Source organism: Hemiscyllium ocellatum (genome assembly GCF_020745735.1).
Source record: "Hemiscyllium ocellatum isolate sHemOce1 chromosome 27 unlocalized genomic scaffold, sHemOce1.pat.X.cur. SUPER_27_unloc_37, whole genome shotgun sequence".
NCBI lineage: Eukaryota > Metazoa > Chordata > Chondrichthyes > Orectolobiformes > Hemiscylliidae > Hemiscyllium > Hemiscyllium ocellatum.
In genome coordinates this window covers 239,236-253,225 of record NW_026867506.1, presented here as the reverse complement: position 1 = coordinate 253,225, position 13,990 = coordinate 239,236, and the positions used below count along the sequence as shown (strand labels likewise).

The window sequence follows — 13,990 nt, the reverse complement described above, 5'->3', positions numbered from 1 at the left end:
GTTTTTCCAGCACCCCACACTCTCGGCATAATTTTAAGGTAATTGGAGGAAGGTTTCGGGGAGATGTCAGAATAGGTTCTTACTCAGATAGTGGTGGCTATGTGAAATGCACTGTCAACAGTGGTAGTAGAGTCAGATACATTAGGGACATTTAATCGACTCTTGGATAGGTACATGAAAGTTAGTACAATAAGTGGTATGTAGGTCAGTCTGATTTTAGACTAGGATAAAGGGCCGGTACTGTGCTATGTACCTAAGTGGAGTCAAAAGTTTTGTTTTATCAGCAGTACAGTCAGATCCGAGCAAACGAGGACATGCAGGTCATACTGCGCTTAGACAGAGTGAGGCGTACAGGGTTACAGCTGCACAGTAGGTGCACAGAAGCAAGGTCAACATTAGATTTCAAATTGAAGAGCTCCATTCAGCAGTCTAATAATGGCAGGGAAGAAGCTATTCTTGAACCTGTTGGTGCGTGTGTTCAAGCTTCTGTATCTTCTGCCCGACAGAAGATGGTGCAGGAGATCATTCCTGGGATGGGAGGGGTCTTTGAGGTTGGCAGCCTTTCCACGACAACGAGAAGTGTAGATGGATTTCATGGATGGTAGGTTGGCTTCCGTGATGGATTGTGCTGTGCACACAACCTTCTGTAGTTTCTTCTGGTCCTGGGCAGAGCAGTTGCCGTAGCAAGGCGTGATGCACCCAGATTCAATACTTTCTGTGGTGCATCTGTAAATGTTGGTGAGTGTCATTATGGACATGCCGAATTTCTTAAGCATCTTGAGGAAGAAAAGGCGTTGTTGTGCCTTCTTGACCATTGCATGGGTGGGTTTAGATATTTAGCTGCTCATTTCTCATTCTTACTAATTCCTTTACTTGATGCAGTCACACAGTCCGTTTCATAACTTGTGCTAATCTTTTTAGAAGGTCTTTTTCAGAAGGATAAAATATTACGAGGGGCAAAGGCAGTGTACATACATAATATGAAATCTTTAAACTTGAATTCATTTTTAAGAGCAGAACAATGCATTTATGGTAAAAATGGGTAAATTTAACAGGTTTTATGAAGGGTGAGAGTGAGAAGTATGTAGAGGTGCATGGTAAAACAGGACCGAGTCTGCATGGCTTTGACAAGAGGAGGTCATGTCTGACAAATCTATTAGGATTCTTTAAGCAGGTAATGAGTAAGTTAGACAAAGGGAGAGACAGTGGACGTGAGCGATTTGGATTTCCAGAAGGCCTTTGACAAGGTGCTGTGCGGGAGGTTGCTAAGTAAGGTAAGAGTCCCTGGTGTAGGAGCAAGGTACTGGCACGGATCGAGGATTGACTGACTGGCAGAAGGTAGAGAGTTGGCATAAACGGGTCTTTGGAGTTCCAAAGGGGTCCATGCTGAGAGTGCTGGGACAGGCCAGGAGAATGGTCAGAGAAGAGGCAGATGGAATACAATGTGGTAAAGTCTGAGGTTATGCACTTTGGTGGGAAGACCAGAAACAGAGACTGTTTTCAAAATGGGAAAGGCTTCGGAAACGTGAAACAGAAAGGGATTGGGGAATCCCAGCTCAGGGGGAGAATTGTACCATTCATTCGGGGTGGTGTGGAAAGGATCGTACCATTGAGACTTGGGAGAATTGTACCCTTAATGGCTGTGGGGGAGTAAAGGATTATACCATTCAGAGGGGGACGATTGCATCATTCGAAGGTGGAGGGGCAAAAGGAAAGGGGAGGATTGTACCATTCACATCACGGCGTGTGGATTGTACCATTCACAGGGAGAATTATTTATTTTTATATTTCAGAATTTCCAGGATACAGGACGTATGCCAATTTTACCCACCAGAAATCGACTGAAACTAGGTACACTAAAAAAATCCAGCAGGAAGATTATCAGTAAAAAGGTCTAGTTTCGGTCATAGCAGTTATAGCCTTCTAGAGTCACACCACACAGAAACAGACACTTCAGTTCAATTCATCCATGCCGGCCAGATGTTCCAATCTGGCCCAGTCCCAAGTTCCAGCATTTGCTCCTTATTCCTCTAAATCCGAACTATTCATCTAGACACCTTTTAAATGTTGTAATTGTACCCACCTCCACCACTACCTCTGGCTGCTCATTCCATACACGCTCTACCTTCTGCGTGAAAACGTTGCCCCTTAGTTCCTTTTTAAATCTTTCCCCCTCTCATCTTAAACTTATACCTTCTAGTTTTGGACTCCTCCACCTTGGGGGAACATACCTTGGCTATTCGCCCTATCCGTGATTTTCATGATTTTATAAACCCCTCAGGTCACCTCTCAGCCACCTCCACTCCAGGGAGAACAGCCCCAGCCTAGTCAACCTCTCTCTGTAGCTCAAATCCTCCAACCCTGGCAACATCTTTGTAAATCTTTTCTGAACCCTTTCAAGTTTCACAACATCATTCCAAGAGGAAGGATGCCAGAATTGTACACTTCTTCCACAAGTGGCCGAAACATTCTCCTGTACAGCCACAACATGACCTCTCAAATCCTATACTCAATACTCTGACCAATAAAAAAAAGTATATCAAACACCTTCTTCACTATCTTATCTACCTGCAACTCCACTTTCAAAGAGCTGTGAACCTGCACTCCAAGGTCTCTTTTGTTCAACAACACTCCCTCGAACCTTACCATTAAGTGTAGATGTGCTGCTCTGAGTTGTTTTTCCAAAATGCAGCACCTCGCATTCATCAAAATTAAACTCCATCTGCCACTCCTCAGCCCATTGGTACATCTGATCAAGATCCCATTGTAATCTGAGGTAACCTTCCTCATTGTTCACTGCACCTCCAATTTTGGTGTCATCAGCAAACCTACTAACTACACATCCTATGTTCACATCCAAGTCATTTGCATAAAAAATACAAAAAGTAGTGGACCTAGCACCGATCGTTGTGGCACTCCACTGGTCATAAGCCTCCAGTTTAAAAAATAAACCTCCACCACCTTCTTCTAACTTTGAGCCAGTTCTGTATCCAAATGTCTAGTTCTCTCTGTATTCCATAAGATCTAACCTTGCTAACATGTCTCCCTCGGGGAACCTTGTCAAACACCTTACTGAAGTCCATATAGATCACGTCCATTGCTGCCCTCATCAATCTTCTTTGTTACTTCTTCAAAGCACTCAATCAAGTTTGTGAGACATGATTTCCCATGCACAAAGCCATGCCGCCTATCCCGAATCAGTCCTTGCCTTTCCAAATATGTGTAAATCCTGTCTCTCAGGTTTCACTCCAACAACCTGCCCACCACCGATGTCAGGTTCCCTGGCTTTTCCTTATCAACGTTCTTAAATAGTGGTACCAACGTTAACCAACCTCCAGTTTTCCAACACCTCTCCTGTGACTATCAATGATACAAATATTTTAGCAAGGGGCCCAACAATCACTTCCCGTAGCCTCCCACAGAGTTCTCGGGTACATCTGATCAGGTCCTGGAGATTTATCCATCTTCATGTTTCAAGATATCCAGCACCACTTCCTCTGTAATATGGACATTTTTCAAGATGTTATAATCTATTTCCCTACATTTTATATTTTTCATGTCCTTCTTCAGAGTAAACATTGATGCAAAATACTCGCTTTGTATCTCCCCATCTCCTGTAGTTCCACACATTGACAGCCTTGCTCATCTTTGGTGTGCCCTATTCTCTCCCTAGTGGCCCTTTTGTCCTTAATGTATTTGTAAAAACCCTTTGGGTTCTCCTTAACCCTATTTGTCAAAGTTATCTCATATCCAGTTTTTGTCCTCCTGACTTCCCTTTTAAGTATACTCATACTACCTTTATACTCTTCTAAGGATTCACACAATGTATCCTGTCTATCCCTGACATATGCTTCCTTCTTTTTCTTCACCAAATACTCAATTTCTCCAGTCATCCAACATTCCCTACACCTACCAGACATTCCTTTCACCCTAACAGGAATATACTGTCTCTGGACTCTCTTTATCTCATTTCTGAAGGCTTCCCATTTTCCAGCCGTCTCTTTACCTGCAAACATCTGCCACCAAACAGCTTTGGAAAGTTCTTGCCTATTACGTTAAAACGAGACATTCGCCAATTTAGAATTTCAACTTTTAGATCTGGTCTATCCTTTTCCATCACTATTTTAAAATTAATGTAATTATGGTCGCTGGCCCCAAAGTGCACCCCCACTGACACCTCAGTCAGCTGTCCTGCCTTATTTCCCAAGAGTAGGTCAAGTTTTGCACCTTCTCCATAGGTATATCCACATACTAAATCAGAAATCTTTATTGAACACGCTTAACAAATTCGTCTCCATCTAAACCCTTAAACCTAGGGCAGTCCTGTTGGAAAGTTAAATCCCCTACCATAACCATATAAGGGGAAATGAGTTTAAAACTGGGCACAATCCTCCAGGTGCAGTTTCAGCAATGCTATGTTTGGTTGCAGCAACACTTCCTTCCCTTTATGTTCTATTTCTTTAGCAATAAAAGCAAATGCTGCATTCACTTTCTTTCTTATCTACTGTACCTGCATGCTAGTTTTCTGTGACTCATTAATGAGGATACCCAGATCCCTCTGCACCAGATCATCCCAAACCCTCTATTAGATAATAGGTTGCTTTGCTGTTTTTTTTGACCAAAATGCATGACCTCACACTTATCCACCTTAAACTCCATATGCCACATTTTGACCCGCTCTCCTAACCTATCTAGATCCATTTGAAAGGTTTGTATTTCCTCATTGCAACTTACCATCCTGTCTATTTATGTGTCATCCACAAATTTGGCAAATGAGCCTTTTATCCCTGTATCCATGTCACTAATGTAGATTGTAAATAGCTGGGGTCCAAGGACCCAACCCTGTGCACCTCACTAGTTACATCTTGCCATCCAGAAAAAAAGTCATCAATTCAGACTCTCTGTCTTCTGCCCATCAGCCAGTCACCTATCCAAGCTGATAAATCACCCCATGTCCCACATGATCTAACCTTGCGAATTAATGCTTTGAGTGGCACTTTAGCAAATGCCTTCTGAAAAGCCAGATATATTACATCTACATGATCCCTATTATCCACTTGTTACATCTATGAAGAACTTAGTCAAATCTGATTTGCCCATCATAAAACCACGCTGACTCTGATGGATAGAGTTTTGACTTTTCAAACGTCCTGATATTGCTTCCTTGATAATTGACGCTAACACCTTCCCAACAACAGATGTTAAACTAACTGGTCTGCAACTTTTCACATATTGCCTGTCTCCCTTTCTGAATACAGGCATTACATTAGCATTTTTCCAATCCACTGGAACCATAATATCCTAAGATATAGGAGCAGAAACTAAGCCATTCAATCATGGCTGAAACGTTTCTAACTCCATTCTCCCGCTTTCTCCCCATGTCCTTTGATCACCTTGACAATCAAGAACCTACCTATCTCTGTATTAAATAAACTCAATGAATCTTTCTCATGTCCAGGGAATTTTGGAATATTGTAACTAATGAATTCACAATCTCCGCCGTCACTTCCTTTAGTATCCTAGGAGGTAGGCCATCAGGCCCAGGGGATTTGTTTGCCCTCAATCCTAATAGTGTACCTATCGACGTTGATTGTTTTAAGTTCGAGCCTTTGACTTGCTCGTTCCAATACGAACGGTACTGCTGTCCTCCAACGTGAAAACTGAGGGAAAGTATTGATTTAGCAGCTCTGCCATTTCAATGTTCCCCTTATTAACTCACCTGGTTCATCTTCCAAGGAACCAACATTTACTTTAGCGACTCTGTTCCCTTTGGCATACCAATAGAAGCTTTTGATATTTTATACTAGGCTTCTTTCGTAATTTACCTTACCTATTTCTATTCATTTTTTAAAATCCCTTTGTTTGTGTCTGGAAGTTTCCTGATGTTTCAGCTTTCCAAAGGCCTGGAGTAACATTCCTGAACAGGCTGAAAATTAAAAAGTAACCCACCTTTCAGGAGGCTGGGGGCGGGGAAAACCAACCTCCATTGTCCCCTATTGGTTGGATGGCTCCCCAACCACGCCCTCTCAGTTGTTGATGACGTTGTCTGGACCACGCCCGCTGCGTGTTGGCGCATGTGCAGTGTAGGTCCCGCGGCCGGACAAAGACAGTGTTACTGAGTGTGGGAGAGGAATGGCGCCGGCGGCTGAAGGAACAAGAACAGAAACCGCTGGAAAAGCTGAGCAGGTCCGGCAGCTCGTGTTGAGAGAAATGTGAGGACGTGTTTTGGGTCCGGGGATCCTTCTTCAGAACAGGACCAGGTTTCAGAAACATCCCGGGGAGGTCGCCAGGTCCGAGCGCCAAGACCTGGCTCCTGCCCCCGGGGAGAGGAGACAGTGAGACAGGGTAGGATTGGGAACCGCGGGAGGAGGGAGACTGGGGAGTTTATAAACTCCTAGGGGGAGGCCTGAGGCCGCGAATAAAAGCCCCACAGGCCCAGTGTTTACTTCACCGGCGAAGGAGCTCTCGGGTTGCCCGGGCAACCAGCCGCCAGCTTTGTGAGGGTCAGGTACATGTTGTCTTGGGACGGGGTTGTTGGATTGTTGTATAATGTTGATCTCCTCTGTACTTTTAATCTTGAATATTTTTAAAATGTACATTGGCTTCAATTTATGAATTCTAAGTACAGAAGCAAAATATAAACATCTCCTTGCATGTATCCCAACATGTGCACAGGAGATAAGACTGTTTCAAGATTTACTGAGGTGCTGAATCAATAGCTCTTTCCCTTTTCATTAATGAAGTTGGTGCCCAGCAGACTCCTGCTCACAGTCGGTGTCAGCCTTTATGGGAAAGATAGGATAGCAAAACCGAGACACCAATGTAGCCGAGTAATCTGAAGTCACACTTTGGTGCTTTAATCGCCTCAAAAGCATGCCATTCAGAATAATGTCAAGGCTAGAGGATTGCGGCAGACTCTTCCTAATCAATCCACCTTTCTCCATGTGACTACTAATTTTGACCAGAATAAATATTACTGGAAGCTTCTCCACCATATTTAAACTGGCAGGTGGGACTAGATTGAGTTGGGATATCTGGTCGGCATGGACGGGTTGGACCGAAGGGTTTGTTTCCATGCTGTACATCTCTATGACTCTATAATTGCTGAGATTAGCTTGCAACCTTTCTGAAACCAGGCTGCAATGTTTGCAGTTCTCCAGTCTTCTGGTACCACCTCCAAGTCCATGGAAGTCTGATAGAAATTGTGGAAGCCATCATTTATCATCCCTTCAAGATTGTTGGATGCATTTCATGAGTGCCTTGTCAAACTTTAAGTACCAAATGCTTATCGAAGACTTTTTTCATGTTAATTTTGAACTCTTGGGAGGTCATGTTGTGGCTGTACAGAACATCAGTTAGGCCACTGTTGAAATATGGCGTGCAGTTCTGGTCTCCTTTCAATGAAAAGATGTTGTGAAACTTGAAAGGGTTCAGAAACAATTTACAAGGATGTTGCCAGGGTTGGAGGATTTGAGCTATAGGGAGAGGTTGAACAGACTGGAGCTGTTTTCCCTGGAGTGTTGGAGCCTGAGGGGTAACCTTATAGAGGTTTACAAATTTATGAGGGGCATGTATAAGATAAATAGACAAAGTCTTTTCCGTGGGTTTGGTCTGTTTCTATGCTGTACATCTCTATGACTCTATTGGTTGCATCTGTAAGATCCTGAATCAGCACCTTGAGGAGAATTAGAGCGGAGTGAGAACAGAGGGGGAGAGAGAGTGGGATGGTGCTTTCAATTTTGTGGAATAACAAAAGAAAAGTATATTCCGCAGAAAGTGGAATTGCTTGTTCAGAATTGTTATCCTGCACTGAGTGTAATGACTTTTGTAATCTCTTTTTACAGAGTATTTGAAGATCTGAAGACGGAAATTTCAAAATCGACAGATGAAGGCCTTATGCCTGAACCATTGACTTCTGTTCCTCGGATGCTGCCTGACCTACAGTGCTTTTCCAGCGTCACACTTTTGAATTCTTGACTCTCCAGCATCTGCAATCCTCACTTTCACATCAATGTCTGACAGTGACACTGGGACATCGGGACTGCAACGAATTTTGAGTGTGATTCTGTGAGAGGAGCAGAGCATTTGCTTCCTGCTCAAGTACATTTTCAGAATCCGTGGGACTGGATGAGAGACCCTACGTTGCAACACAGTGAGTGTGGAGCCTGAAACAGTTATACGGCCTGGAAAGAGGAATTCACGGCAGGGTGGGGCTGTACCCACATTTGTGTGCAGCTGAAGTTTTGGCCATAGAGAAACCCGAGGAATCCCGCTCCGTGAAGAAACCATGGAAGTGTGGCAACTGTGGGAAAGGCTCCTGTGCCCCGTTTCCTCTGGAGACTCATCGGCGCAGTCACACCGGTGAGAGGCCCTTCAGCTGCCACGAGTGCAGGAAAGGCTTTACCCAGGCATCTGTCCTGCTGACCCACTGGCGGGTCCACACAGGGGAGAGACCTTTCAGCTGCCCCCAGTGCCCTGCTGAGGCACCACCGAATCCACAAGGAGGGGGAGGCCACTCTCCTGCCCCAAGTGCGGGAAGGCCTTCAGTGATTCCTCCCACCTGCTGATCCACCGGCGGGTCCACATGGGGGAGTGGCCCTTCAGCTGCCCAGATTGCGGTAAAGGCTTCAGCAATTCCTCCACCCTGCAGACCCACCAGCGGGTCCACACGGGGGAGAGGCCCTTCAGCTGCTGTGAATGCGGGAAGTGCTTTACCCAGGTCTTTGCCCAGCTGAGACACCAGCGGTCCCACACCGGGGAGAGGCCCTTTAGTTGTCCTGAGTGCAGGAAGTGCTTTACCCAGGCCATCACACTTCAGAAACACCAGCAGTTCCACAAAGGGGAGAAGCCACCATCTTTGTTTTTCTTCTTCTTTCCGTCTCCTCTTTCATTGACGCGCGTCATCTGGGCCCCCTCCAATCAGAGCGCACCTTACTCCACCTGACCAATTGTGGTCGGCGCTAGTTGTTACTGACAGATCTTGTGTCCAATTGCCAATTTGGGGTAAAAATGGCGGGAGCCACAATTTCTTTTCCCTGTGGTTGCACATCTCATTCCATTTGCTTTTCTCTTCCGAGGGGGAGGGGGAATCCCAAACTAGAGGGCACAAGTTTAGGGTGAGAGGGGAAAAATTTAAAAGGGTTGCAAGGATTAGAACCATAAGTTTGAAAGTTAATTCACATCAAGAAAAGCCCTCTCTTACGACCCGAACAAAATATTGTTCACAGCCTATTACTGACTAATCAGGAAGGATGTTGTGAAACGTAAGAGTTCAGAAATTACTTACAAGAATGTTGCTAGAGTTATAATTTCAGTTACATTACACTGTAAATTTTTGCTATAAATTCTGTGTTACGATCAATCTACTATCACCTGATGAAGGAGCATCGCTCCAAAAGCTAGTGTGCTTCCAATTAAACCTGTTGGACTATAACCTGGTGTTGTGTGATTTTTAGCTAGGGTTGGAGGGTTTGTGCTACAGGGAAAGGCTGTATGGGCTGGGGCTGTTTAACCTGGAGCATTGGAGGCTGAGGGATGACCTTATGGAGGTTTAAAAGATCACGACAGGCATGGATAGGACAAAAATATTTTTTTTTCCCTGGGGCAGGGGAATCCAGTACAAGAGGCCATTAGTTTTGGGTGAGAGGGAAAAGATTTAAAAGGGTCCCAAGGGGCAACTTTATCATGTATAGGTTGGTGTGTGAACTTAATGAGCTGCCAGAGAACATAGTGGAGGCTGGTACAAATACAACAATTAAAAGACATCTGGATAGGTATATGAATAGGAAGTTTTAGAGGGATATGGACAAAGTGCTGGCAAATGGGATTAGATTAATTTAGGCTATCTGGTCAGCACATACGGAACGGTTGTTTTTGTGCTCTACAACTCAATGGTTCTATTTCTCCAGAGCTAGAACCAATTTCACAAGACTAGGAATAGGCCATTTGCCTCTTACACACTGTCCTCAACTGTGGCCTAACTGAGCATATTTCAATTCTTAGTGCTATGTAATGACCAGACTTTATAAAAAAAATCTTAAAGCAAAGGAACACTTAGGAGGCAGTAATTATGATATGGTAGAGTTCAGTGTGCAGTTTGAAAAAGAGAAGGTGAAATTGGATGTAATGGTATTACAGTTAAAAGGTAATTACAAGGGCAATGGGAGCAGAACAGCCAAAAATTTATTGGAAGCAGAGCCTAGTGGGGAAGGCAGTAGAGTAACAATGGCAGGAATTTCTGGGTGTAATTGAGGACACAGTGCAGAGGTTCATCCAAAAAAAAAATTATTGGGGGGAGGGGGTTGAAGAAGATAGCCGTGGCTGACAAAGGAAGTCAGGAAATGTATCAATGAAAAAGAGAGAACCTACAATGTGGCCAAGAGCACTAGGAAATCAGATGCTTGGGAAGACTACAAAAACAAACAGAAGGTAACAAAGAGAGAAATAAGGAAGGAGAGGAGGTAAGCTGTTTTTTTGAAATACATTAAGAAACAAACGAGGCAAAAGTAGAGATTGGGCTGCTCCAAATTGATGCAGGAAGGATAGTGCTGCGCGATAAGGAAATAGCTGAAGAACTTAATAAATACTTTGTGTCATTCTTCACAGTGGAAGACATGAGTAACATACTAACAATTAAGGTGAGTGAAGGACAGAGCAGAGTATGGTAGCCATTACAAAAGAGAAAGTGCTAGAAAAGCTAAAAGGTCTAAAGATTGAGAAATCTCCTGGTTCTGATGGCTACATTCTCGCGTTCTGCGGGATGTGGCTGAAGAATTATCAGAGGTGTTGGTTGTAATCTTTCAAAAATCACTGGAGTCAGGGAAAGTCCCAGGTGATTGAAAAATCACTGTCGTAAGTCCTTTGTTCAAGAAAGGACCAAGACAAAAGATGGAAAATTATTCGCCAATTAGCCTAATCTCAGTTGTAGGTAAAATTCTAGAATCCATCGTAAAGGATAAGGTTTCTAAATTCTTTGAAGTGCATGGTTTGGGCTTTGGCGGGGGGGAACTAAAGAGACATAGGTTTTCAGTGAGAGGGGAAAGATATAAGAGTTCCACGCAGTGTGGGGTGCAGTTAAGGAGTAAGCTGCCAGAGAGAGTGGTGGACACTCGTACAATTGCAACATTTAAAAAGCATCTGGATGGGTTTATGAATAGGAAGGGTTTGGAGGGATATGGGTCAGGTGCTGGCAAGTGGGACTAGGTTGGGTTAGGATATCTGCTCCACATGTACAGGTTCGAGTGAAGGGTTTGTTTCTATGCTGTACATCTATGAAGGGTCTGTTTCTATGCTGTATGACCTCTTTAACTGTTCTGTACTGGTCTTAAAAGCCATTTTCTCACCTTCTCCCATAAACATCCTCCTCTTTGTAGTTCAAAAATCAGATGAACCCAGCCTTGAATATATTCAATGATCCCCTAACTGCAGGCAGGCATCCCCACTTCTGAACTCAATTCCACTTGCTAATATACCACTTGCATTGCTTGCTGCACCTGACAACTGGCATTGACAGTTGTAGAAGGACGCTGAGGCCCCTTTGTACATCCACACGTCATTCCTGATGAAGGGCCTGTGCCCGAAACTTCAACTCTCCTGCTCATCGAATGTTGGCTGAGCATTTCCAGCACCACACTTTTAGACTCTGATCTCCAGCATTTGCTCTCCTCACTTTCTCCATATCCCAATGTCACCATTGAAACAATGCACCTCTTTTCTGCTTTTTTTTTAAACACCGCAGAGGCTCTAACTTCACATTGGGGTACTATATTTGCCATGTGTTTGCCAATTGTGTTCTTCGGGAGACAGAGGGTAAATGTGGGGAACGGTTCGCCGAGCGTCACAGCTGGGTCTGCAGAGGCCGACCGGACCTCCCAATCACCACCCAAAGCAAGGAACATGTGCAATGCTTGAGGAACGTATGCAATATGCTCAGTGGCAACGCTGATATTATTGACAGATTTTGAAGTGTCCAAATATCAATAGGAGAAAAACAAAATGCAGACCCACAACTTTTTTCCCCATCTGGCTCGATATTTTGTGGCTTTTGATCTTGTCTGGCTGCTCAACTTTCTTATGTCTTTTCCCTAGTGTAGGGGGTGAAGGTCTGCACTAGAAGGCCTAGGTTCAGGGTGAGAGCAGAAAGTTATAAAAGGTACCTAAGGGGCAACGTTTCCATGCAGAGGGTGGTGTGTGTATGGAGTGAGCTGCCAGAGGAAGTGGTGGAGGCTGCTACAATTAAAGCATTTAAAAGGTATCTGGATGGGTATATGTATAGGAAGGTTTAGAGGGATATGAGCCAAGTTCTGGCAAGTGGGACTGGATTAATTTAGGATATCTGGTTGGCATGGACGGGTTGGACCGAAGGGTCTGTTTCTGTGCTGTACATCTCTCCCACTCTAAATAATAAAATGTATACTTTGACAAATTACAAACTATCTCCATGTTAATAAGGTTTAGTTACCACACACTTCACTAACCATTCTCAACAGGTCCTGTCCCTTCAATGACTGAGGAACATCCGCCTCCAGAATGGTCACCGGCTCCTGCCTGCTGTACAGCCGGCCGGTGTGGCCGTGACACAGCAGCTGCGCCAGGAAGGCGGCGGTGACCAGTGACGGGGGTCTGCCCCGGGCCGCACGGCGCCATTTTCCTAACGGCCGCCGCTTCCCCGCTCGAGCGACTTCTCCTCCCAACCGCCTTCACCCCCGCGTGACGTCTGCACGGGGGGATGGGCGGGGCCGGGGGAGCCTCACCGTCACCAAGCAACAGCCACCTCGCGCTACAACTGCTGCTCCCTGAAGCGGGAAATCTGCATTTTAAAGGGACATGGACATTTAACGGGCAATTTCTGCAAATAAATTGCAATGGACAAGATTACATTTCAAAGGGATATCTTAATATGCAAAATGACACAGTCATCTCTAAATGAATCTACATTTCGAAGAGACGTTGCCCTATTAATAAGTAGAAATGACCCTTTCAGAGACATAGTCATATCTAAAGGGGTAAATATACATTATCGAGGGGCAAGATTGCGCTTAGAGAAACACAACACATTTAAAAGGCATAACTACATTTGAAGGGGCATTTTTATATTTAAAAAGACACATTGAAATCTCATAATTAAAAGTACATGGTAATATTGAGAAAGCATGACCATGTTCGAAATAGTGCAGCCACTTTACAAGAAAAGGGATTTGGGCTGGGGCACGCGCGGGGGGGGGGGGGGGGGGGGGGGGGGGAGATTAATTTTTCAGAAAGTAAGCAAGTTATTACGATTTGGAATGATCTTGAAGGGGCGATGGCACCAGCAAGTGGCAAAAGTTAATACAAAATTCTTGAAAAGAACATGATTCCAGATATATGTGGATGCAGGGAAATAATTCAACAAAAGAGCCATTACAAATTTATGGAGCAAACAATATCCTTTTGAGAGATGTAAATGGGACCATCAATATTTAAGTAGGAATTCCAATTTTTGCTCTCCTCTCAAAATCTATCTTGTCAGAGTGCAGTGTAAGCCAGTACAATTTGTTATGCCACAGTAGGCCTTGCAACTCAACCTCATTGTGTCCTCACCCAATATTAATGTGTGTGCTTAGCAGTCAAGTTTAAGGAAAGAGGGGATAATGAAAAATACTGGCTCTGCCAGTGATGCTCACATTCCATGAACAAAAATAAAATAGATCACGGTGCTGCCATCATTGCATGTGTCAGAATTAAATGATCAGAAAAATTCTGAACTCACTACAAACAGTTTGTGCACAATGCCGTTATTTCTATTTATTCTTATCATTTTGATTGCGATTTAGTCTGTACCAAATTAAGAGCAGCCTTGGTTTACGTTTCATTGGCAATTCTACATGTTGACTTTCTATTATCACAATCTCTTTGACATTCTTATATGTATTTAAATTAATCTTCAGATTGTTCACAACTAAATGACATTACCAGACTGAAAATTCACAGCCTAAAAAACATTTTGGCATTT

General features: G+C 44.0%; 1 protein-coding gene across 1 annotated transcript; it reads left to right on the top strand.

The window, feature by feature from the left end:
* Positions 1-585: 585 nt before the first annotated feature.
* LOC132808219 (gastrula zinc finger protein XlCGF67.1-like) lies at positions 586-9,433 on the top strand. The gene is made up of 2 exons (XM_060822049.1): positions 586-601; positions 8,484-9,433. Exons 1-2 carry the CDS (start codon positions 586-588, stop codon positions 8,942-8,944), a joined length of 477 nt encoding a protein of 158 aa, XP_060678032.1. The 3' UTR covers positions 8,945-9,433.
* Positions 9,434-13,990: the final 4,557 nt, after the last annotated feature.